The sequence below is a fragment of the Sciurus carolinensis genome, chromosome 13 (genome assembly GCF_902686445.1).
Source record: "Sciurus carolinensis chromosome 13, mSciCar1.2, whole genome shotgun sequence".
In the NCBI taxonomy this organism is placed as follows: Eukaryota; Metazoa; Chordata; class Mammalia; order Rodentia; family Sciuridae; genus Sciurus; species Sciurus carolinensis.
In genome coordinates, this window is record NC_062225.1 from 7,181,029 (window position 1) to 7,207,382 (window position 26,354).

A 26,354-nucleotide genomic window follows, 5' to 3' on the forward strand; every position below is an offset into this window, starting at 1 on the left:
TCATTTTACATTTAAGTCTACAATCCCTTTTGAATTAATTGTTATATATAATGTGAGATTTAAATCAAGGTTTGTATTTTTGCCTTTGAATGTTCCTCTGCTCCTGACCCATGTGGTTGGGACGAACAATTTGATAACATTTTGTTAAGGATTTTTACATCTAAATCAATGAGGGATATTGGTCCACAGTATTCTGTACTGTCTTTAATTCTGGTATCAGAATCATGTTAGTCTCATAAAATGAATTGAGAAGTGTTTGCTCCCTCTTCTTTATTTCTGCTTGAGATTGTATATAATTGGTGTTATTTCTTCCTCAAATGTTTGGTAGAAATCAACAATAAAACTGTTTGTGCCTGCAGTTTTCTATTCTGGAAGGTTTTTAAATAAAGATTTGATTTCTTGAACAGATATAAGGACTATTCACGTTATCTATTTCTTCTTTGCAAGTTTAATAGTTTGTGTCTTTCAAGGAATTGGCCGTTTTTCTTCTCATTGGCTGAATTTATGGGCATAGAATTGCCCACAGTATCCACTTACTATCATTTTAATGTCTAGGGGTCAGTAGTTTTATCCCCCAATGTTGTCCTTTAAAAGAGTGGACAGATGGATGAATACAGAAATGTGGTATACATACAATGGACTATTATTCAGCCTCAAAGAGGAAGGAAATTCTGCCACAAGCAATGACATAGACAAACCCTGGAGGTATTATGCTAAGTGAAGAAAGTAACAGAAAGATAAATACCACATGGTCACACTCACATGTAGAATCTAAGATAGTCAAACTCAGGATCAATGCACAGAATAGTGGTTCCCAGCATCTGGGAGTGGAGGAATGGGGAATGAGTACTAATTACATATGTCAAATTTCAGTTACGTGAGACAAATAAATTCTAGAGATCTGCTATACAACACTGCACTGTATTGTACACTTAAAATTTTGTTAAAAGGATAGGTTTCACGTTTCATTTTAAAATAAGGAATTCAAGAGACACGGATGCATTTTGAGAAGGACAGACAGACACAGACACACACATACACACCTTGTATTCTATCCAAATGAGCTTGACTAAGCCGGACATGGCAATCCCAGTGATTTGGGGGGATGAGGCAGGAGGATCACAAGTTATAGGCCAGTCTCAGTGACTCAGTAAGACCCTAAGCAACTTAGTGAGACCCTGTCTCAAAATATTTTTTTTTTTTTAAAAAGGGTTGGGGCTGTGGCTCAGTGGTTGAGTGCCCTTGGGTTAAATTCCCAGTATCCCCAACCCAAAATGAGCTTGACTACAACTGAAATAGCTGTGTCCTTAGAGGAGGATGACCGTTTCTTCCAGACAATGTCTCTGACATCCAAAGACAAGACGGGTATGTACACCCCCCTTTGTGGGACCCTCGTGCTTCTCCTCTTTGGGAGACAGCATGGTACTTGCGTGTGGCAGGAGCACACCAAAGATTTGCTGAGAGAATGAACTCATGAAAAAGTGAGGATCAGCATCTCAAAGAGGGTCAAGGCCTGGGGTGTGTCCACGGTGGACTTGAGCTCAGCCTGGAGGCCACTGCTGGTGATCAGAAGAGCCCCTGTGAGGATGGCCACGTGTTGGGCTCCCTTCCCAAACACCAACACGTGACTACAAAATATGCGAAATAAACCTTGTGCTCCACACCCAGGAAAAGACGGGAAGGAAAGGCCAACAGGTGACATCTGAAGAGCAGACTTAAGAGTGATTCTTTTTTCCTGTACCTTTTCTGTGTGTTACAAGTTTTTCACACAAGCCTCAAACGCCTTTGTTCTTATTCTTATCCTGGGCGTAGATCACGGGGTGTGGAAAAGAGGAGGAGTAGGGGGAGAAGGAAGAGGGGGAGGAGGAAGAGGGGGAGGAGGAGGGGGAGGGGGAGGGGAGGAGGAGGGGGAGGGGGAGGGGAAGGATGCAACAGGAGTGCAGGAGCCGCAGCCGCTGGCGTGCCGGAGGCGTACTGTGCACCCACCCGAGACACTTCAATAATCTAACTTTATGGCCCAGGCCCTGGAGGGGGCACTGGGGAGATGCAGTCCCAAGGAGCTGTGGGCGAAGTACCTGTCACCACAAGATAATAAACAGCAATAATTAGGTCTTCCTGGAAGACAGATGAACATTGTTATTAAAGCTTTTATTATCTATATGTTTTATATGAATCAAATTGCCTCCAGCTGCTATAATTTGGGAGCGATGACGATGAGAGTGGAAGTAATAATAATGAATTAATCCATAAACGGATCCGTGCATAAGGAAGCTGTGGGAGCCGCTTCAGGGGCGGGGCCTGGCATTGTACCCTGGTCTGCATGAGGCGGGACCCAGGCCCAAGGTCTGGAGTGGGACCCTCAGCACCCACAGCCCGTCCTGAGACTTGTATCTCAAAGACAGCCCCCAGAGAGGACGGGTTCCTAACAGAATGTGGGTGATTCCTCTCCTCCTCTCTCTGCGCTTAAATGGAAATCATTACCTGTGCCCATAAAAGTACTCTAGACTCGTTCACTTTGGAATTCACTTGATTCCATTATTTCTGTGGCTTAGAGAATGTTAACAGACATAGACGAACAAGACAATTCTATTATTTAAGCAAAGTCTTCAATAAATACTGAATTGCATTTTACAAATCAAAGAAAAAAACACACACAAAGGTTCACTACTGGCCATCCTGAGCATTTGATAGTGAGGACAACCTGGCTGCCTTGGTCGAGGAGGTCGTACATAATTAAGGAGCCAAGTGCTGCCCTGTGGCACTTCTTTTCCAGCTCTATGACCCCGAGTGTCCTGTTTTTAAGTTCCATTCATGCAGCAAGCCCTTGAGAGACATTACAGCTCTGGCCATAAAGGCGGATGGTGCTGATGTCGGGGTTTCACCTGCACAGAACAACCCCCCCGCCCCCGCCATTGAAACAGCTTTTGGAGTCACTCCACAGTCACTTTAATAACATGTTAGAAATCTGCAGAGAGGCCATCCGCTGTGACTCCAGCCTTGCCTGAAGCTCCTCGCTGATTATTCTAATGCAGCAGCAGCACAAAAATGACAGCTGAACAGGGGCCCAGGGCCCAGGCCACGCCGGGGGGGTTCTTTGGAACTGCCTGAATCTGTGGGTGTCATCGTAGTTAGAAACTCAGTGTTTTCACGTTTACTAACTTCCTAGGCGGGGCACAGAAAACAGTGCCTGCAGACAGGCATTCACGTTGACCTACACAAGCTAACATTTCCCCCTGGCATGCACCTTCCTTTTAGGATGCAGGAAACTCCAAGACAGCCACCGACTTGTTTCTTCTCTGTCCACAAAGCAGTGCTTCAGTGGACTACTGGGCTTGTAGTAGCCACTTAAAATAGTCGGAAACATTGTCTAATAAAATCTCCCGTGGAAAGCCTCTCTCTAGGATCCCCATAGTACACACGCGTGGGCCAATTGTGTAGTCTGGCTTCCAAGGCACATGGATTTTCACTAATAAAATAAACCAGTGATAAAAGATTATTTAGCTCCACTGTACATATCTGTGTCCAACAGATTTCTCATTTTATCAGAAATATTATAAAATGTGACATATGTCAAAGGGAGAGAAAAGTCACTCATTTTGCTTATTTTGCTTTCTTATTTGCTTTTAAAGATTCTTATGTGTTGTTCCAATCTTACCATGATCTCCCTTTTGGGATAGAAAATACTGATCCTTGATCTTCTGAGGGGGCTTACATTTTACAAAGTGCTGTGAGTCCAATCATAGAAAGGATGTTTTCCATGTGAGGTCAGGCCACATGGGCCTGATTATAAAACAGGAAGAAATTCTTCCTTGGGGGAAAAGGTCAGGACTCTCACTGGTAGAGAACTGAGATGCTCCATTTATAGCCAAGCAATAGCTCGGGTCCTGGGAGAACCTGCATTAAAACCAGCACCTCTTGGACCCTGCTGTTTCTGAGACAGTCAGTGGGAGGAGCTTTTGCAGGATGGACCACTGAGGGAGGATCCCACCACCTCTAAGACAGAATCAGTTTTTACATTTCTCTTGTTATATCTATACATGTGACTTCTCTGTATTCTCACAAAATCCTGGTATCCATCATTTGTATTCCTAACTCTTAATCAGAGGGTTTTTTTGGTTTGGGGGGTTGGTTCTTTTCTTTTCATTTTTCTTTCTTTCTTTCTTTCTTTTTTTCTTTCTTTCCTGTGTTTGGTTTTCAATGTTGGGGATGGAATCCAGGGCCTTGTAAAAGTTGAGTAAGGGACCTACCACTCCTCCCCCCAATTCTTTTTCTTTTTATTTTTTTGTAGTTGTAGATGGACAGCATGCCTTTGTTTTGTTCGTTTATTTTTGTAGGCGGTGCCAAGGGTGGAACCCAGTGCCTCACGTGTGCTAGGCAAGCGCTCTGCCACTGAACCCCAGCCCCAACCCATTCCCCCTAATTCTTAATCGAACCCAATCATCAGTGGTACCAAGAGCAATTTTGATTCTTCTTTCCAAGTCTCCTTGCATCAAGGTTTGTACTGAGGGTGTGCACCTGCTTTGTGGACATCCCCCAGGAAATCCCAACCAACGTGATTTCCCTCTGTTAATCCCACACACCCTCCCCCGGGCTCTTACCTGCTCCCCTGTGCGACCTCTTCTCTGCCATCCTACTCTCCTTCCTGGGGTCCACAGGTGGGGTGACTTTCTCTGGCTCTCCAGGACTGGCCTCCGGGGCCACAGGCGGGTACGGGAGGGTGAGGCTCTGCAGAAGTGGCTTCCTAGGTAGGGGTGGCTTGAAGCCCAGCTGCTCAGGTGGCCGAGCCTTCCCCTTTCCTTGGCCAGTGGGAGACCTGGCCCCGCGAAGGGCGGGCGCTGACCCACCGTGACCCTGCTCGTCCTTGGCGGGCAGGGTCAGTCCTCTCTCCAGCCGCATCTCGGCGCTGTACCTCTTGATTCCCTTTGCTTCCTGGGAAGGGCCCTCTCTGTACTTCAAAGAGAGGGAGGTGGACCGCAGCTTGACGGGGAAGGGGTTTCTGTCCTCGCTGGGGGGTGGCTCCTGCGCGGTGGGGCCGGGCTTCTCCCGGCTTGGAGTGGTCGTGGCATCCTGGGGGTTCCTGCTTGGCCCGGCCTGGCCGCCCACCTTGTCCCCTGAGTCCTGAGGGTCGCGCTCTGCTGGCTTCGGAGGGTCTGGTTTCGCGATGGCGGGCTCCGGGGGCGCCTGGAGGTCGTCGAGCGCCGCCTCGCTCTTCCAGGCCAGGCCGCTGCTCCTCAGGAGCGGCAGGCGGGCGCCCGGGGCCCCAGCCGGTTCCAGTGCGCGGGAGGCGCCGGGGCGCGCACGCGCCCTGCTCGAGGACACGGAGAACTTCTTGACACTGCGCGGCTCCCCGCCACCTCGGCCGCTTTTCCGCCCCGGCGCTGCCCTCTCGGGTGCCCCCTGGGAGGGCTCCGCCCGCTCGGCCTTGGCGCGCGCTGGGCGCGGGGCCTCTCTGTTCGGCGCACCCGGGCTGCGCTCCCTCGGGGGTGACTCCGCTGCGTCCTGTGCCGGGGACGAGCCGGGGCCCACGCTCATCGCCTTGTGCTTCAGGCAGCTCTTGGGCATCGGCGGGCTCGGGGCTGGGGCGGAGGGCTCTCCCCCTGCCCGCTCGGGCTCTGGCACTGCCAGCGCAGGCCCCGCTTCCTTTTGGACACTTTGGTCTGGACCGTCTGGATCCGACGGTGTCTCCAAGGTGGTGGTGGTGGTGACCGTCTCGGGAGGCGCCACATCCCCCTCAGAGACGCAGGTTGATAGTGGACGTCCCACATCTCCAGAGGCACACACCTCCTCCTCCTCTGTTGTGTCCGCGACTGGGGGACATCCGCCTGCCATGGAGGGCTCCTTCTGGATTTCGCTGAACTGGATTTCACTGGTTTTCCGGATTTCATTCTCCTTCTGGATTTCATTCTCCTGGATTTCATTCTCCTTCTGGATTTCACTGTCCTTCTGGATTTCACCAACCTTCTGGATTTTGCTCTCCTGAATTTCGCTCTCCTTCTGGATTTTGCTCTCCTGGATTTCGCTCTCCTTCTGGATTTCGCTCTCCTGGATCACACCCTCCTTCTGGATTTTGCTCTCTTGGATTTCACTCTCTTTCTGGATTTCGCTCTCCTTCTGGATTTCGCTCTCCTTCTGGATTTCGCTCTCTTTCTGGATTTCGCTCTCCTTCTGGATTCCACTGTCCTTCTGGATTTCACTCTCCTCCTGGATTTTGTTCTTCTGCATTTCACTGTCCTTCCGGATTTCACTCTGCTGGATTTCGTCGTCGGGACTAGGGTGCAGGGAGCTTTCTGGCAGAGATGGGGACTCCGAGCAAGAGGCAGAGACTGCCACAGGCTCCGTGACTTCCAGGATCACTGGAGGGCTTGAGGTGTCATCCCCAGGGGAGAGCCCATCCTCAACACTGGCACTGAGAGCTGGGCTGTGCTGCAGGCGGGCACGTCTGGCACGGGGTCCCCCAACTGGCAGCAAGGTGACCAGTCCCCCAGGCTCAGGGTTTCTGTCCAGCATCCGATTATGTTGCCCAGCGCTGGGGTTCTCCTCTGTGCTGCCTCGAGGCAAAGGCTTCTCATCATATTCTTCCTCTTCTGGGGTGCCTATGAGATCGCTCAGGGATTCAGACTGTGCCCGCTAGGAGAAATAAAGAGAAAAGACACCATCACTGGAGCAAATATGAGGAAACCTATGACTTCTCTGTTTTCTTCAAGGCCTAAACTGTTTTGGAGAGAGCAGTATGTCTCTAAAGCTGACATTCACTTTTCTTAACTTCCCCTTACTGTTCTATCTGGAACCTTCCACGGAACAATGGCAGTTATACCCTCAACATAAATGTCACTAAAAGGTGCTTATGGCTGAGCTGTGAAACCAGAGGATGCCGCTGTATAGGGTGAGGTAGAGAGATGCGGTATCTGCCACACTGTGCTCTGCACCTGTGACTTCATTTAGTCCCCAGTTCATCCCAGTGAGAGGGGGTGCTGTCATTCCCTTTTGCACTTGAAGAACCAGAAGCTCAGAGTGTCAAAATCTTGGTCTAGTCCGAGCTTCCAGGTAACATCCAAGTCAGTCTCCCATGTCAGCACTCCCCAGGAATACACCCTCCGAGCAGAGGATTTCCCCCCAAGATGAGTCATACCACGACAAACATGGCTGTAGTCAGCCACAGCTCATAGAAGAAAATCCAAAAATTCCAGATGAATTTAAAGTCTCACGTTCTCTGCTCTTAACGCCGTGTCTCCTGCTCTCTACTCAAGATTAACCAAGGTCCCAGCACTACGCCAAGGCTGGAGCTCAGTGACCCCACCACGCTGTGCCTCCCAGATGCTGTACCAGCAGCCTCAAGAACCCTCGCAAACTCTGCCTCCTCTAGGTAAGCCCATTGCTATGAGTCTCCTTTCCTGGCCTCCTGAAATGCTACTGGCTTGATAACACTACTTTCCCCTGAGGCATTTTCTTCTTCTGACAGGTCTCTAGAATCCAGACTCTGGTCTAGCTTCCTCCTGATTGACAAAAAGTCCATTCTTCCTCTCTCAGGATAAAAGAATATAATTAAAAACCATTCAAAAGCAATATGTGAAAATGTCCCAAAGGTCAAGGGTACTTAGGTTGATCTTTTTAAAAAGCTCAGGATGTCAGACCTCGGGTGTCACTCAGGCTGTTGCAAAACATTGCTCTTGTCCTGAAATGTGACACTCTGGGGTGTGTTTATACGTTTATTGTTGTTTGTTGTGTTTTAACTTTTTAATTTTATTTTCTACAGTGCTGGGGACTGAACCCCAGGCCTTGCTCATGCTGGACAAGTGGTCTACCACCGAGCTACCCCCATCCTGTTGTTACTTTAGCATTTCCCAGCTGGCATCTGCTTGCTAAGTGAGCACAGGAAGATTGGGTGTCGGTGACCATACATAAGTCAACTCTTGCCAAAACACACAATCCTATTCTGGATTTAAAAAGAAGATACACAAAGAAACCTACAGAAGAATATGGGCTGGGGTTATGGCTCAGTGGTAGAGCACTTGCCTAGCATGTGTGAGGCACTGGGTTGGATCCTCAGCACCACATAGAGATAAATAAAATAAGGGATTATACCCATCTACAACAAGAAAGAAAGAAAGAGAAAGAAAGGAAGAAAGTGGAAGGAAGGAAAGAAGGAAAGAAGGAAGGAAGGAAGGAAGAAAAGAAGGAAGAAGGGAGGGAGGGAGGGAGGAAGGGAGCGAGACAGGGAGAAAGGGAGAAAGGGAGGAAGGAAGGAAAGTCCAGAGCTGCAGGTTCCTAACTTTGCTATGTCCCTGACCTTTTGCTACTACAGGAACTACTGTCGTTGAGATCTCTTTAGGAAGTGGGCCAGGCTGTTAGCAGAAAGCTGCGGAGCAGATCTGTGTGGGCAAATGCCAGCTAAGCCACTAGCAGCTATGAGGAGGCCACTGTGAAGGAACAGGGCAGAAGGAAAGCTGGCACGATGCGTAGATCCCAGAGGGTGGGCCTGGCTGCTGAGTGGAGCCCAAGGGAGCAAAGCCGCTCGCCATGGTGCAGGCCAGGCTCATCAGGCACCGCCTGGGTGCTGTGCCCACTCTACATCTGCAATCTCCCCCTCATCTCCTTCTTGGGTCCTTACAGTAGCTTTGCACCTGGAAGCATCCCAAGCAAGCAGAAATGGGAGAACCCATTGCTCAGCCTGAACCAAGGTGCCACTGTGGCTAGCAGCTCATCTGGCCGGATGAGCAGTGTCCACGTCATCTCTGCCGCACCGGGGGCAGAGAAGAGGCATCAGCCTCTGTCTGAGACTCGGAGCCTTATGTTTGGTGGCTAGTCATCAGATCGCACTGCTCCTATGAAGATGGAGTTAGTGAAGTTCTCAGCTCTTGGCACTGTCTGGGTTGGGCTGAGGACCAACTGGAATAGTGAGATGTGGGCATGAAGGTTTATGGGCATTCAGCTTTTCTGCCTGTGGAACCATGCACAGAGCATGGTTCTGTGTGGCAGAATAAAATGCTGAGGGAACCTCTGGAGTTTGTCTTTCTCAACCTCTGCCGTGGCGGAGAGCAGATGGGGTCAGCCAAATGCACTTGAATAGGTCTTTCAAATTCATAGTAAATATCACCGTCTTTATGGCTGAGGTTTTGGTATACATGATGGGATTTTTTAAAATAAGAGCCCTTTTAATTCTTTTTTTCTAGAGCTCCAAAAGATTCAGAGCCTCAATGATATGAAATGAAGTTGGCCCCCTGGAAACACAGCTGGAGAAACACCAGGCCAGGCAACAGGAGCAGGAAGTGGAGACACAGAGGAGACACCAGGGCAGCTGAGCTCGGGGGTGAGGGAGCAAAAGCAGGGGAAAGTAGGACCTCACTGTCCACGAAGCCCAGGGGGACGGTAAGCCTCTGCAGAGGTGCCCAGGGACAGGAAGGCAGTGGAGGGGGGCTGTGTGCAGCTCGTTCCCACCCCTGGAGCAGTAAGGAAGCATCTTGATCCCTGCAAGAGGCCAACGCACGAGGAAGGTCTTCCTGGTAGGGAAGAGGGAACCGGAGGACCAAGGGGCAAAGGGGGCTGTGGACACTGAGGGATGGGGGCCTCCGATGTAGAACCCAACGGTGACTGGAGGGACAGCAGTGACCACTGGGAAAATACAGGCACCTCTGAGAACCGAAGCTAGCCAGGCCTGCTCCCTGCCCAGCAGTGAGCGGGGAAGGGAGTGGGAGGTACGGAAACAACAGAGTTTAAACCCAGGAATGACTGACGACATATTTCCCCCAGATGACTACATCAGGTTTTCTGTTATTCTACAAAATAAAATTCAAGAACAAAGTCAAGTTCAAAATGAAAGAGAAGTTACAGCTCCACCCAGGGGGCAGTGCCAGGGGATGGTGCATTCCATATGGAGCACGAGCCAGGCTTCCCTCTGTTGCCGAGTCTTGGCAGGGCTGTGGCCAGCCACTCATGCCCCCACCAGAGGAAACAACATCCATGTGGGAATGGAGCACAGAACTGAGCCCAGAAGGGAGCTGGCCCTGTGCCTAGGCCTGGGACTCCACCCTGCAAGAACATGGGCAGGTCTGACGTTCCTGGACCTTGTCAAGTCCCCACAGCACACAGCCCTGTCACGACTGGAAACGCAAGCATGTGTACTGGCACCCTGGTCCCGGCTGGCATGTGGGTCTGCTGGTAACCTGCCTGCCTCCTCCTCTGCCATCAGTTCCCTCAAACGTGAACCTGCTTGCCTGAGTTCACAAAGCCCCTCTCACACGTCCAAGGGAAACCCCACTCTCCGAGGAGCCCCTGAAGTCCTGAGTGGGCCCCGCCTGCTGTCTCCAGCTGAAGTGCCTGGCTTGTCCTGGGCACTCTGTCAGCTCCCCAGAATCATGTCTTGAGGGAAGGAGAGGGAGGAGGACGTTGGTCTGAGTGTTTCTCAGCACAGTCATTCTCTGTGGCCAGGATGGCCCTTCAGCCTGCTCCTCACCCCTCTAGACAGAGAAGACAGTGACACTGTGTGGCCCTCTAACTCACAGACACCAGGAGGCCAAAGGATCCCACACGTCCGCTGAGCTGCCAAGCAGCAGAATCAAAGAGGAGTCTGTTCTACGTGAGGCGTGAGGCCCAAGCTGCTACGTGGGTCCTCGTCCTGGTCAGCGTTTCAGCCTCTCCTCCTGTCACTCACTCGTTCATCCTCTCGAATGCTTACTGCTTTAAGGGCCAGAGGTACAGCTGGGGACAGGGTCTCAAAGTGGGTACATGCATTTACAAAAGTCACATCTCTGTATGGCAAGTTCACTGAAGGAAGGGAAAGACCATGGTGAGCCTCTCTGGGGACAGGAATCCAGAGATGAGACCTCCAAGCCTGAGACGGAGCTGGCCAGGAACAGAGCGCCTTGGGCAGGGGGACACAGCAGTACCAAGACCTGAGGCTGGGAACATCTTGAGATGCTCTAGTGGCAGAGAGGAGGCCAAAGTGTGGAGTGAGAATAAGAGAGGAAAGGAAAAGTCTAGGACCAATGTACTATGGCATCCTACAGAGCACATGAGTGACAGGGTTTGTGGAGTGAATGAACCAATGAACGTGTGCGTGGAGTGTTTATTCAAGGGAGGGACATCGGACTAATCTTAAAAAGATGAACAGCTAACTCCAGGTCCTACAGCATGGTCCTCTTGACAGTGGGTGTGCTCAGAGGAGCATGTGACCCAGCAGGGGGAGAAAGGCAGGGGTAGGGGGTGGGGGCCACCAAGCACACCCATTCCGGCCCCTGGGCAGAGGAGGAAGCCTGATTACCGAAGACAGCCGCCTCATTTTACTGGAGCGCTGGTTGCGGGGCTTGACCAGGAGCTTGTGCTTAGCTGCAGAGTTGTCCAGGCAGGAGGAGAATTCTGGAGGGCAGCTGAAATCAGCCACAGGCGCCAGGCTGCTCTCCGAGGTCCGGGAGGAGTTGGTAGCATCGTTCGTGTGCTCTGGAGACTGTGGTCGGGATGAGGACACTAAAGAGACCTGCATGGGAAAGGGGGCAAATACACCAAGCATTAACTTCAGACAAGACAGAGATGGAGCAGCCAACGGACCTTCGGCTCTTCTCTCACTCTGCTCCTGTACTCCCTGGGCTTTACCTGAGAGGAAATTTGTTCAATTTGGCTCTTGACAGGGAACATTCTAGAATAGTCCTTTAGAAAGTGAAATGGCTGAGAGTTTGAAGGGTTGAGCCAAACCCTAGAAACCTACCACTCCTCAAGGCCATGCAGAGAACCTGTGAACAGGCTCCCTCAGCAGGACGACTCTGTCCGCACCCTCCTCTCCCCTCCCCACACCTGCCTTCCCTGACGGACCAGACCAGCCCACACCTCCAAGGGCAGAAGCACCAGCTTTTGTCTATGGAAGCTGAGAGGTGGGATTTTAGGGGCCAGGGCACAGAAGTTGCAGAGTTGTTCAGGCAGAAGGGCAAGAGCCTACCAGCATTCTATCACCAGAGCTTCATTCATTCTTAGAGATCTCCGCATCCTCCTGGGGAATCTGGCTATAAGTCACCACCCAGTAAGTTACAAGTATGTCACTAGATTATAACTCAGTGGGGAAGAACTGACTGTCAGCAAGGAACAAAGGGGCTGCCAGGGAGGAAGGGGATTGTGGCAGCCACTGAAGACTGAGGGCAACACCCTAAGACACCTGCCCACCAAACATGGCACCCTCCTTCACCAAGTGCCATCTACACAGGTTATACTGCTAGGATGTGTGCAAGCGCTGAGCACCTGTGAGCACATTCAGCCCAGAGGAGGGGTGAGGTGCAGAGGGCAAAGCTGGGAGCTGCTAGGCTTTGAGGAGAACCCTGACCTTCAAACGGAGTAGGTGCCCAGCACCTCCACAAAACTGGATAACACTATTTAAGATCTGGGCTCCAACTCAGGGACTATCCCTGCAAAGGAGTGACCTCCGAGAACTTCTTTTCCCTGTTCACAGAGAGATTCCTTATTTTTACTGAAGAAAGTATGAAGTTTACTCTGGTACACTGAGAGGAGTCAATGACCAAAACAAGAGCACATGGGATAGAAGTAGATATCATCTATTTTAGCTCTCTCAGCTACTCAGGTATGTATAGGAATGAAGCAAGAAAATAAACGGCAGACCTCCTGGCTATGTCTATGCGTGCATCTGTAGCTTTGGCTTCTACTGTTGTAGCTGGTGACTCAGGACCTTGCCTTTGACTGGACAAATGATCCCTTTTACAGATAATCCTCCTCAAGGGTCACAAATGGGATATGCATATGTCAAAATCACACAGAATCTCTAACTTTCACCCTTGTCTACAGAAACCATGGATAGAGACTTAAAAAAAAAAAAGAAAAAAGAAAGAAAAGAAAAAAGTCATTTTGACTGGAACAACATGAGCCTTTGCTTACTGGTCTATAAATCTAATAGCCCAAAGGCTCCAAAGGGTGAACACAGCCCCTCTCCCTCTTCCATATGGCCTCCCTGCACTTGAACTGCAGGTTTTAAACTTTGGCTCACTTCAGCCCTTAGGCTGGGAGGCCTTGGCATGGAGTGTAGCTTCCCTGACTTCTGTCCACATGTAAAGCCTGCACCAACATCACAGCTGATCTCGCCATTAGGGGACTCAACTCCTCTGTCCTCAGAACTCTCGTTTTGCTCCCCGCTGTCATTCTGAGAGTTCCTGGGGTCTGGGAAGACCAACCCTGTCATGACCAGAAGCATCATGAGTTCAGCCTTTGATCTGTAGGGTTACTTCATGGGGTGGGGTATGTAGGGGTCTCTCTGGGGAGGAGGTTGGGGCAGGGAAGCTGGCTGGTCTTCAAGGGTGGTCCGGCAGCATCCAGAGAGCATTCCCATCTACGCTGCCTGCTCCCCATCACCCAGTTTTTCCTGCACTCTGTACTTCTGGAAGCAGAGGACTTGAAAGTCAAAGTTGTGCTGAATGTGGCACAAAGAAAATGGATTTGGGTGCAGGAGATATTTTTAGGGGTGACCTTGAGTGATAGCTGCTTCCCAAAGTTTGTCCTCACAAAGGGGCTCAGCTGCTGAGGACAGTGCACACAGGAACAACCATCAAACAGGGAGCAGGGCTGGTGGGGCTAGGCCAGTGGGTGAAGAGAAGCTAATGGCCCTGCTGGGAATGGGGGGTACCCATCCACCTGATCTCACTCAACCCTCTCCAGCCCTCTGAGGACATGGATTCCAAGAGGTGACGAAGCTATGTAAAATCTTAATAGTAGGAAACTGAGAATATGACCAGTCAGACATTCAAAACCTCATCAGGTAAAGTTTCATTCATTGTATTAATGCTACAAGGAATTTTAAAAATAATTCCATGTGTTTCCTGAAAAACTCACTGTCAGGAAATACTACCTTGGCTATGTCCATATTTTCTGCCAGTCCTTTTTTTTTTTTTTTTTCTTTAACAATAATCTTAAGTGTCTTTGTCAAGCATGTGGGCTTAGGGAAGGTATCACACAGGATAAAATTAAACAGCTCCAAATCCGTCCTCTTGGGATTTAAGGCACCATTATGTTAAATATCCCATTGCATAAGCACATTTCTAAAGGATGCATCATCTTTTTCCTCTCAACTAGCCAACTGTGTACAAAAACTTTCTGGGAACAAAACGTGATGACTGGCAAAGAGTACCTTTTTCTTTATTTTTTCTTTTTTCGTGTGTGTATTGTAAAAGTTTCAATGAGGCTATGGATTGTGCACATTATCCAATAATTGATTTTTAAAAATCTCAGAACCTTTTTGTTGTTGTTGTTAAGTAACAACCACAGGAGAGATGCTTTGAAAAGCAAGGTCAGCCTGGTCCAGCGCGAGTGGCCTCCCTGGGCTAACCATGGAATTCATGCCTCATGGTGCCGGTGGGTTTGGAGCTGGGTTTGCTCTTCAATGAGTGGAGCTAGGTACCCCCGTTCTTCTTTGCTACCTGTCCTAGCTAAGGGAGGAGAACAAGTAGGAAGGTGTGAGTCGGAGCTCTGCCGGATGGCAGGAGGGGGAGTCACCGGGTCCTGAGTAAGGAGGGAGGGCAGCTCACTAGCGGCATATCCTACCATGTGGCCTGAGGCAAAGCCACACCTGCTCCTGAGAGGGTTACACTGAAACCGTACCTGGAAGCGTTTTTAGGTATGAAGAAGTGCAGGGCCAGCTCGGCAGAGCCCAGAAACAGGCTACTTTCTAGTCCTTCTTGAGCCTGCAGAGCAGGTGTGGGTGGCCCTACTGACCCTGGACCCCACTCTGGGAGTGAGCTGGGACGTGCTCACCCTGGAGCTGGAATCTGGAGTGAATAATTCTCCAGCCAGTTCCACGACAGCCCAACCCTGGGGCTGACTTAGTGGCCACATCACAGTCCTGACTCCCCATCAGTGATGGATGCCACAACACCACAAGAAAAAAGAAAAAGAAAAAAAACAAAACAAACCAACACTAGGTGTGTGGGGGGCTTCTAGGCATCCAAACTGAAGTGGCTACTGAATATAATGAAGAGCAACATGGAATCTGCAACTCCACCCTGTGAACGGCCCTGCAGAGGCACCGGGGCCAAAGCATTCCAAAGATCCACAGGGCGGGTGCGTGACCGAAAAACGTCAACTCTGACCCTGATCTGCTTTTCGAGCATCGACACAACTGGAGTAACTCCAGCTCCGTCCAGCCCACAGACAACCTTATCCACTGACCATCTATTTTAACATTTAGGTCCGACTACACTGCAAGGGTGCAAAGTGTTCTTACTGCAATAAAACACCATTTAAAAAAATCAGAGCAGCAGGAGCTATGGTGTTTATGCATGAGACAGGATTCAACTGCTCAGGTGCCTCCTCTCAGATTTTATGGGGAGTGGGGGATTTGGGATCAGTTCCTCCAGCCCTCTCCATCCCTCCAGGGTCATAAACTCTCCTGAGGTCTAACTTTCTCTGCCGCCCTGTTTGCCAGGAACAGGCTTCACATTCTAGACCAACAGGTTCTTGCGGTCACAAGACTAGGAATGGAGCTCAGACCAGCGCAACATGTTCACCGTTCCCTTCCTCCTTCACCCAGTGTCAACAACAGAACAAACCCAAAGGTGTCTCCCTCTTTTAATGAGATCCTGGGTCTGATTATCTGCAGAGACAGGAAAGATGAGGCACAGGATTGAACATGAAAAAATGTCACCCACAACACACCTCCTCACCAGACCTGAATTTCTGCTCAAAGAATGAAAATAAACACAGCCCAAGGGCCAGCTGCAGGTTTGGGTGACCTGGGCTGCTGCCCCAGATGGTGGGTGAGGGTAGAGGGTCAGGGCACAGGCTGCACTTGCCTTTATGGTCATGCCGGGACCCACGTCGTGCAGCAGGGACATCTCAGGGGGGCTCCGGGGCAGACCGTCGTCCTCAGAGCTCATGCCGGTATCCTCTGCCCTCTTGGCAGGAAGCCCTCCTGGAGGGGGCGGAGGCCCCATTTTTACATGACATTGAATTTTTAACTGGATTGGAATAAAGAACACTTGCTCTTAGTATTTGCATCAATAACACCTATCAACAAATCTCCTTGTCCAATTAATTCATTCAGGAAACATCTTCAACGCTCTTGCATTACCAGCTCTTGCGGTCATCTCTATTTTTTATTTTTTTTTGGTCCTGCAGATTGAACCCAGGGGCACTTAACCACTGAGCCACATCCCCAGTCCTTTTTTTTTTTTTTAAACATTTTTTTTTAGTTAACAGACCTTTTTTTTTTTATTTATTTATATGTGGTGCTGAGAATTGAACCCAGTGCCTCACACATGCTAGGCAAGTGCTCTACCACTGAGCCACAAGCCCAGTCCCCAACAGCCCTTTATATAACTGATTTTGAGACAGGGTCTTGCTGAGTTGCTCAGGGCCTCGATAGATTGCTGAGGTTGGCCTCAAACTTGAGATCCTCCTGCCTCAGCCTCCCAATTGCTGGGATTATAGGCGTGTGCCACCAGCTTGTCATCTCTCTCGTTCTGCATCTAAGCTGTAACCTAGAAAGCATCAAGATCCAGGAGTAACCAGCTTGCTGAGACTTAGGAGACTTGGCACGTGCCTGCTACTTTAAAACACAGCAAACAAATGAAGCAGAAACCACTTTAAAACTTCTGGATTGATATTTGACATCCAAGCCAAGGAACTGCTCACCTGGAGGGCTTTAATCCGGTCGCACACATTTTCTTGGGAAAATACCCGCACGGGCCGAGCAGGGTCCTGTCCAGACTCAGGAATGAAAATACTGTCGTGTGAGAGGGCCCGGCTGCCCAGCGTGCCCCTGGACTCCCTGGGATAAAAAGAGTGACCGTGAGACCTGCCCACTTCCATCTTCACGGACTCCTGGGGACCCACAGTGAAGGGGGATGTCACGGGTTAACAGCACAGGGCACATCCTACAAGTCCCTGTGTGTCCTTTGCAGTTCCTGAGTCCTGTTTATGCTCCTCCCTGTCAAATACCGCAGGCTACTCTCAGGAGCTGTGCAGAGGTGGGAATTTTCCTAAGAGATCCGAAGGCTGTGTGAATTCTTTTCATTAGTGGAAAACCCAAGGTGTGAGGTTCAAGGCGGCAAGCCCGCAGAGAGGAAGGGCCAGCTCTGGCTGGGTTCTCTGGAGACCTATGTGAATGTCCTGGGAGGGGGAGGGCATGTCTGGTGGCCCAGGTGCAGCACCTCTGTGCTGCCCGGCGGGCTGAGGGCTTGCGGGGTGGGGGGTCCTCCTAAGATGGCCCAGACCATGCACCTGCGCCCCTTTGCAATGAGGACTGCCAGTCTGCAAAGCCTTCTCCTCTCTGGATCACCTGACCCGATCCTTGCCACTCTAGCTGTGTGCACACGCCCCAGGCCTCAGTGGCAGGTCCTCCTGCCACCGCCATCCCAGCCCTTTTCCCAGCCCTGAGCTCAAGGATCTGATTTGGAACTGAACCCACGGGACATTCGTAAAATGTCCGCAGGATGTGGGAATCGGTGTAAGATTTTCCTAGCAGCCTGAACAATAGGTGGAAGGAGATGAGCGAGACGGATGGCGAAGGAAGGAAAGCGGCCTCGGCATTCGCTGACATCTTGTGTACACCAACCCCACCCCTGGCCTCTCGGGGGCACTGGGGGCTCGGAGGTGTGGCCCTGCCCTACTGCACATCAAGCTGTGTCAGTGAACGGTGCTTCCTTTTAATGAGACTCTCCCGCCTGCAAAGGCAGGCTTGCAAGTAGGAACTGCGTCTCCCAGAGGGGGGATCCTCGTGTTTCTGGAAGGAATCAGCACAGTGGCAGCTCTTAACACAAAGGTCTCTCTCTCTCTCTCCTCTCTCTCTCTCTCTCTCTCACACACACACACACACACACACACACCTGGGTGGCCCCCCTGCAGCACAGCCCAGGGCCACACTCTCTGGAAACCACCCCACTGCCCAAGCACCTGCACTCGGGTGTCACTAGGAGTCACAGTGGAATGAAGAAATCTCCAAAGAGACACACAAGCCGAACACAGAAGGCCACGTCCACAAGGCCACCCATCCACTCTGGTAATGTCTGTGGGATGGGGCAGCAGACCGCAGGCTCCTCCTAGGTGTTTAACGGAATGCCCCAGGAACATTCTGGAAGGAGGACTCTGCCTCCGACTGGAAGGCCGGGAAGATCCCCTCCAGGGCAGGAGCTGGCCAGGGGGCAGGTTCGGGGCACACCAGCCCCGTGTGGGAAAGGGGGCGTGAGCACAGGTGAGTGCAGGTGCATGCACTGCTTTAAAAAAAAGACAGGAGGGCCATCACAAAGGAGCAAGCATGGCTTCCTTTGTGGGGGACTCATGGAGACCTGGGTCACAAAGACACCTGCCTTGAGGACTTTTGTCTTTTCAACTGAAAATGTTTTATATAAACAAAAGGCAAAACCAAACAGAAAGGGAAATAGAGCCGCCTCCAAAACTAGGAAACAAACAGAAACACATAAGCCAACTCTTATAGCAGGTCGTGGATAGATCTGCAGAAAGGAAGGCAGGATCCCTAGCCACTTCAACTCTGTGTCCCAGTGACATTTGATTCCACATCCAGGACAGGGTAGCTTCTAAGAACAACGAAGATGAACATTTCAGATCGCACCTAGTTGTAAAGGTGACTTAGAAAAAAGAGTAGAACAGCATTTGTGACAGGCCACCTCTGTGTGGGAAAGCGGGGCATAAAATGACTATTGCAGGGCGTGACTTTACTAATATCTGTAGAAGCCCAGATTTCCAATAGAAAAAAAGAGAATACAGAGAATCAAAGAGGTGAGACTTGTCTTATCAGACTTGAATTGAAACATTAGTGAACCAATGACTATTCTTTCAGCAAAACAAATTTACTAGCTCTGCCTGCTAGAAAAGTCCTGAAGCAATAACAGCCAACTGGCAATCATCACCCTGGGCAGCCAGGTTGTCCTCTCTGAACCAGAAGCTGAAGACTACCCTGGAGCTGGTCTCCTCTCAGTGCCACTCTTGAAAAATGTCACTTCCAGGACCCTCTCCTACTCCATCCCTAACCTTCCTTTCCCAGATCCTGGCAAATGGTTACCAGCAACTGAAGTCAGCTTCCGGCTACATGCTGGAAATAGAAAGATAAAAAAGGGCCTGTCCCCACTTTCCCTGGGCTTCTGAGAGGAGGACATGACAAGTGGACAGGTCATTTCCCCCAGCTCGTCCCTCTAGCTGTGCTCCAGTCTGTGGCAGGAGGGGTCACTCCTGGGTCTGTGCCCACAAGGCAACCACAGGACAGACTGCTGGCTCCAGTAGGGAGATGGGGGGGCCTGGCCAGTGAGGTCATGACGTGATTAGTAATGTTGTCACGGCAACTCTTGCTGCCCCCGGGTTTGGAGCCCGGTACCCAGGGCGTGTGTGCAGTGGGTCCCTCCGGCGGCGGCCCAAGGCACAGCCACGAGCCCCTCCTACCGGCCGCCTGCACTGAAAAAAAAAATAAGTGGCAGCATCTAATTTTTCCTCTGCAGTCGTTTGGTGCCACCAAGTGGTCAATGTCATTTCTACACCTTTAAAAAATGGGAAGAGGCTGCTGGGGAGGAGGGAGCTGGGAAGGGACAGGACACCCTGCCTGCCGGGCTCAGACCCAGGACCCCATGTCCGCTGCTGTGTTCCCCGATCCCCAGGGGGTTCATCCTCAAATCGGAGGGCCAGTGTTTTATAGAAAACATAAAAGTCGGCAGGACGACCAATCTGTCTTTCTTTCAGTCATATAGATACCTGCTGGAGTGACCAGGACGTGCGCAAGCTGACTACATTTTGATGGAATGCAAGTTACAAAAATCAGCACTTCTTCACTCGACCTCCCCGGATTTCCATCCTCAATGAGCGTCTTCTGAATGGTATTTTTGGATGACTGTCCTAAGGCTGAAGGAGAAGGCTTTTTCTCTCCATCCTGGACTCAGTCGCATGAAAGCGTAATTAGACTGCCTGGAGTCCAGGTTTAGGGAAGTACATGTGTAGGGTACGCAATTCAAGGGCCCCAAAGGTTTTCAGTTATACTCCGCCACCCCCACCCTGATCCTGCGGCCTTCAGCTTCAGGAAGCCAGATAACTTCCGGATTTCTCCAGGGTTTTGGCTCATTTACTTGACAGCATGCAGGACCTCTTGTCCCACAGTGATCACTGACATTTTTCTTTTTTTGGTGCTGGGGATTGAACCCAGGGCCTTGTGCATGCGAGGCAAGCACCCTACCAACTGAGCCATCTCCCCAGCCCCAGGACTTTTCATACCTACATCACCCGGCACGCAGCAGCTGCCTGACCAGGTCCCCCACACACATTTTCTCCATCCCAGTGTTTCGGAAAGATAAAGGACATCACTTGCGTGGAGGAACCACTAAGGGACTCCCCGGAAGCGGGGGAGGTGGGGAACCCAGCGAGGTACTGAGAGGCTGATGGAGGCTCCTGTCCTGCTCAGCCCGGATGTCCCCACCCGAGCCGGAGCTCAGAGGCCCCGCGGACACAGAGAGTGACCTACTCGAGTTCATCCTCGGAGTCGTACCCCACTGGCCCCGACTCGATGGCAATGACCTCGCTCTTGGCCGGATTCTGCTTCCAGGTGCTATTTCCCGTGGATGAAGGCGATTCCTTTCTCTTCTTCTTCCCAAAGAACTTCTTAAAAGTCTTGAATTTAGATTTTTTCTTTCCTGTACAGAGGTCAACAGAAATAACAATCAGTGTGTGTGTGTGTGTGTGTATGTGTGTGTGTGTGTGTGTCGGTGTGCCCTGTGCCCGTCCGTGAAGGAGACACAGCCCGGTTTCTGCCCTGACACCAGCCATCTGCTTCTGGAAGGCCTTCCTTTACAGGAGTACCCGGCATTCCAGTCTCACACCTGGAAACAAGCTCGATTTGTTTATTTAGGATATTTAAGTAAATGAGGCAAGAATGCCTCAGAGCAAGATCATGGAATCAAATCCCAGCAACTTTCCTCTCACGTGTCATCAAGGTTTAAGGTCTGAAATATTCATAGGCAACTATGGAAGTTCCCATCAGGTGAAGGCTGTCTGATACCCCAAGTTATTTTTAAAAATCATGTGACTGTGTAAATGAATAGGGTACAGGATCAAATGTTCCATCTCCTTTAACATTTTTTAACAATTTTGCCTATGTTTAATTAATTTATTTATTTTTATTTGTTCTAATCAGTTATACATGACAGGAGAATGTATTTTGACACATTATACATAAATGGAGCATAACTTCTCATTCTTCTGGTTGTACATGATGTAGAATCACACCAGTTGTGTAAGCATATATGCACATAGGGTAACGATGACTACTATCCTTCCTACCCCTCCCCTCCTTTGCTCCTCTCTGTCTAATCCAAAGTACCTCTATTCTTCCCTAGCCTCTACCCTTTATTGTGAATTAGCATTTGCATATCAGAGAAAACATTTGGCCTTTGGTTTTGGGGGACTGGTTTATTTCACTTAGGATGATATTCTCCAGATACATCCATTTGCCAGCAAATGTCATCATTTCTTTCTTCTTTACAACTAAGTAATATTCCACTGTGTATATAAACCACATTTTCTTTATCCATTCATCTCTTGAAGGCCACCTAGGCTGGTTCCATAGCTTAGCTATTTTGAGTTGAGTTGCTATAAACATTGATATGGCTGTGTCACTATAGTATGCTGATTTTAAGTCCTTTGGGTACAAACTGAGGTCAAATGGTGTTCCATTCCAAGTTTTCCATTTTTAAAACATCTTTGATTGATTTTTAATCATTATACATATTTTGGGGGTACAGATCAAATCAGAATAATTAATATTTCCACAACCTTAAAATTACTTTGTGTTGGAGCTTCAAGTGTGTCTCTTCTAGATATTCATAAAAGTTATAATAGATCATTGTGAACTACAGCCCCCCATTGCTACACTTAATCCCAGAACGTGCTTCTTCCGTCTGTGTTCGGGTTAGCCAGTATCCAGCCTCCCTCCAGCCCTCCTCCCTGCCCCCCTTCTTAGGCTCAGTCATCACTATTATATCTTTTATTGACCTTTTTTAGCTTTCACATATGAGAAAGAACATGCAGTATCCAGCTTACTGCATCTGACTTATTTCACTTAACATAATCACCTCTGGTTTATCAATTTTGCTACAAATGATAAGATATGATTCCTTTTTGGTGGCTGAATAATATTCATTGGGTCTATATTCCATGTTTTCTTTACTCAAGTTATTAAAACAAATTTCAAATGCTTCATCTATCCAGGACAATCAGAGGAGCCTGGCCTCATGGGCAAGAGGTGGCTCACTGGAGTGATAAGCACCCTGATGAACTAACAACTCTTGGTGACAAAAAATGACCAAATGGCAGTCATTGCTAGGGGTGGAGGAGATTGTGGCCAGGCTGCGTCAGGTAGTGCCACACCTCTGAATTATTAGAATCTGCGATACTTTTCACATTTTATGATCGCTTCTCTGAGGTCACCTTCATTGTCGCCCACAGATTCTCTCATATCCAGGACCCCATGATGTCACAGCAGCAGGTCAGCAGAGTTCATTCCTTTCCTTCCAACGGAGGGAGGTGACATCAGAGGTCACCAGGATGCTGTCTCATGTGTCATGGAAACTGGATAAAAATGATTCAGCCGAAAACATCTGATAAATAATCTTGTAAACAGAATTCCTTTGGGCACGAGAGTATTTCTGTACCGTTGGTGACAGCGCCCCTCTGGGAAGTTTGCAGGTCCTTGCCTTCCTGTGGAGCATCACTCGGGAGCTAGCCCCTTCCCTAAGGAAAGAAAGTTCTGCAGCAAACGTGTAGGTTGTCAACAGATGGTTCTCCGTGACAGCTTTGGCATTTCCAAAGGTTCTAGTTTTCTGCCTCTGGTCAGGGTACCACTTGGCCTTTTCCTAGACAGCATATTGGCACATGTCCCCAAAGCCTGAGCAAAGATACAGTCCACCATGCTGACGTCAGAGATGCTGCTGACGGCATGAACGGCGCGGATGACACGTGGCTACGGAGACCAGAGTACAATTGCTGCGTGCTCTGGTGTCACCGGCAAGGGCAGCCATCTGTCACCTCTTCAGCTACGCTTTGAAATTCAGTTTTTTAAGTGGCTGTATGACTAGTCCAGGTTTCTACTTCTGGAATCTGTTTTAAGCTATATATTTCTAGGATTTACCCTCCCCTCCCCCCCCCCCCCCGCAAATTTTCAGATCTACTGGCAAAGAGAATTCTGATTCTCTGGCCTGTACAGCAGCCGCGGCCTCCAGTGCTGTGGCTCCGTCACGCCCCATAGTCTCTATTTGTGCCTTCTCTTTGTTCTTCCATCAATTGTACCAGAGGGTCATCGATTTTATGTGCTTATGAGAAGTCTGGCTTTGTTGCTTCTGGGGAATGTGTATTTTATATGTACTGGCTTCTCTACTCTTCCTGCAAACTTTCTTCAGGTTAACCTTGCTCTTTTTTAAAAAAACTTCTTCAGGTGAATACGTGCGAAGTTTTAGATTTTCTCTACTTTTTACAAAATATACATTTCAGGCAACACACTTTCTTCTAAATCTGTTTGCGTGCATGTTATGAAATGTTTTATTTTCATTACTGGGTAGTTAAAAATTTTTCCTGATTTCCATCATGGTGATGCCTTCTTAGGCCTATGGATTATTTAGGAAAGTATATCTTCACTTCCAAGTACTTGGAGATTTTCTTTCTTTTTCTTTTCTGTCTGTCTGTCTTTCTTTTGTGGTATGCACTTGGGGATTTTCTATCTGTTGTTGATTGGGGCTTAACTGCTTTGTGGTCAGTTAATAGTACTCTGATTTGATTCCATTCAAATCCTTGAGACTTACTTGTGACTTACTATATCAACATTTTCATACATGTTCCTATTATGCTTGCAGATAATGTATTTTCTTCCATAGGGATATATGTTGTTATGACTTGGATGTGAGGTATCCCCAAAAGCTTACGTGTGAGACAATTCAGGAGGTTTAGGGGAGAAATGATTGGGTTATGAGAGCCTTAACCCATTCATTGAATTAATCCCCTGATGGGGATTAGCTGGGTGGTAACTATAGGCAGGTGTGGTTGGAGGAGGGGGGTCACTGGGGGCGTGGCTTTGGGGTTTGTATTTTGTGACCTGAGCTTAGTAACTCTCTGCTTCCTGGTGACCCCCCACCCCCCGAACCACACCACTCCACCATGATGTCCTACCTCACCTTGAGCCCTGAGGAATAGAGACGGCCATCTATGGACTGAGCTCTCTAAAACTATGAGCCCCCAAATAAACTTTTCCTTCTAAAAATTATTCTTGTCAGGTCTTTTATTCACAGCAGCAGAAAAGAGCTGACGAAAACACATGACAATTAGAACAAGGCCTTTTTCTCTTTGATAGATTTGTCCAAATACTTTCTATCTTTACTAATAAAAAAATGTACATCATAGAATTTGTTCTATCAACTTCAGAAAGAGAGATAAAAGACAACACTAACCTATGGATTGTAGATTTTCTTATTTATTTAGTTGTCCATTTCTACTTTAGAATTTTTGACATGTTAATACATAAAAATGCAAAATTATTATTTTGTTGGGGAAGTGAAACCTTGTAAAATGGCCCTCTTTAATTTAGTTAAGCTTTTTGCCTTGCATGTTATTTTTTTTGTCCATAATATTTTAATACTTTTCCACTTTAAATACTGCTTTTAATTTTGTGATTGTAACATGGAAGATCCAACTTTATTATTTTAGAAAAAAAATCATCAGAATCACAAAGCTGTTATAGTTACACTATACACACTCCCAAGGTACTTTAAAATGATTATGTTTTGAGTCTGTAGATGAACACTGACGATAATCCAAATACAAGGTCTGTACGCCTGGACTGCATACTGGTGAAGTGTTTAATTGGACAAACAACTGATAAGCTTGAAGATAACCAGCACAATTCACAAGAGAGCTCAGCCCAACTAAAATTTTTTCAACAGCAATTGACGCTGATGTCCAAATGTGGCTTTGCCGCCTTTCTGCCCAGGGTTCACAAGCCATATTTAACCACCCTTAATTTTCTGAAAGTCTATATTCAAGATTCACATGCTTAGAGTTTTAGGAATGTCCGCTGAGAGGCTTTGCAGAGTGGAACGAGCACCTGGCCCGCTCACCCTCACCGTGATCACGGGCACGGTGGTCACTCTAAGACAAGCCTCTCCTGTCCGTCTCCTCGGCCTGCCTTCTTGTCTTCTCTTGGCTTAGCTGACCGTTTGCACCGTTCCCACCACAAGTCCCCAAGCCTGGCCTCAGTTTCCATTCTCCCAGTGGCTGCCCCGCAGAGTCCAGGGCATGTTCTGTGGCAGGACCGCCCTAGGACCCTGGAGTCCTGTGATCCCTTGGCGACCCTCTTCCTTCCCTGCACTTCTTGCATCCCAGACCTTCCACGGAGAAGCTCCTCTGCCAAAGGCAGCTTCCTGTAGCATCTGCTTTCCTGGGGGCCCAACGGGGCAAACCCAGGTGTGCTTGGTTCCCAGCTGCCTTTATTTCTCCTGCACTCCTGAACGCTGTCCTTCCTGGGCTCCGCCATCCAGCTAACAGTCGTTTTTCTAACAACATACTGGAGCCATTATTTCACTGGCTGTAGGTTCTGTGTGGTGGTGAAGTAGCTCTTTTGCTGACTGATTTCAGGATGGTTAATTTAGGCTTCAGAGTTCTGCAGTTTCATACTATGCGGATGGATCGCCTTTTATTATCCTTCTTGGGATTCATTGGGCTTCTCAAATATGTGGATTGGGACAGTTATTTTTCTTTAAATCAATTCCAGAAAAAATTTTTTAGATTAAAAAAAAATCACTCTTTCCGGCTGGGGTCGTAGCTGTCACACAGGGTGTGCTTTGCATTTGTAAGGCCCCGAGTTTGAGCCCCAGTGCAGACGCTCTTTCGAGTGTGCACAGAGTTGCATATTTACCCCCACAAGCAAGATGCAGAGCTGTACAGAACACGGGCCCAAACCTCCTCATGCAGTTAACACTTCCACCAGTAGCCAAGCCCTGCTGTCCAGCCATCTGTTCCAGTAGTTGCTTCTCCCAGAGCACCACATCAGGAGTGCGGTGGTCAGCTTTCCTGCTGCCACGACCCGGCGAGAGCAAGTGCAATGGAGGAAAAGTTTATCTTGGGGCTCCCGGTTCTGGAGGTCTCAGGCCACAGATGGCCTTCCTCCTTCTCCTCAGGGATTCGGGTAGGCAGAACATGGTGGCAGAAAGAGAGAGAGGAGAGAGAAAGGGGAGAGAGAGGAGAGAGAGGAGAGGAGAGAGGAGGAGAGGGAGAGAGAGAGGGGGAGAGGGAGAGGAGGAGAGAGAGAGGAGAGGAGGAGAGAGGAGAGGGAGAGCGAGAGGGGAGAGAGAGAGAGAGGAGAGGAGAGGAAAGAGAGAGGAGACAGAGGAGAGGAA

At 49.1% G+C, this 26,354-nt stretch overlaps 1 protein-coding gene across 5 annotated transcripts in view; it reads right to left on the minus strand.

Annotated features, from left to right (window-relative positions):
- Cracdl (CRACD like) overlaps positions 1 to 26,354 on the minus strand; it is a 143,925-nt gene that overhangs the window by 17,616 nt on the left and 99,955 nt on the right. For all 5 annotated transcript variants that reach the window (XM_047523403.1, XM_047523404.1, XM_047523401.1 and 2 more), the window contains exons 3-7: positions 20,441 to 20,609; positions 16,615 to 16,750; positions 15,774 to 15,938; positions 11,258 to 11,470; positions 4,599 to 6,627 (exon numbers count right to left, since the gene is read on the minus strand). In XM_047523403.1, coding sequence (XP_047379359.1) covers positions 4,599 to 6,627; positions 11,258 to 11,470; positions 15,774 to 15,938; positions 16,615 to 16,750; positions 20,441 to 20,609 — 2,712 coding nt within the window. The remainder of the gene's footprint in view (positions 1 to 4,598; positions 6,628 to 11,257; positions 11,471 to 15,773; positions 15,939 to 16,614; positions 16,751 to 20,440; positions 20,610 to 26,354) is intronic.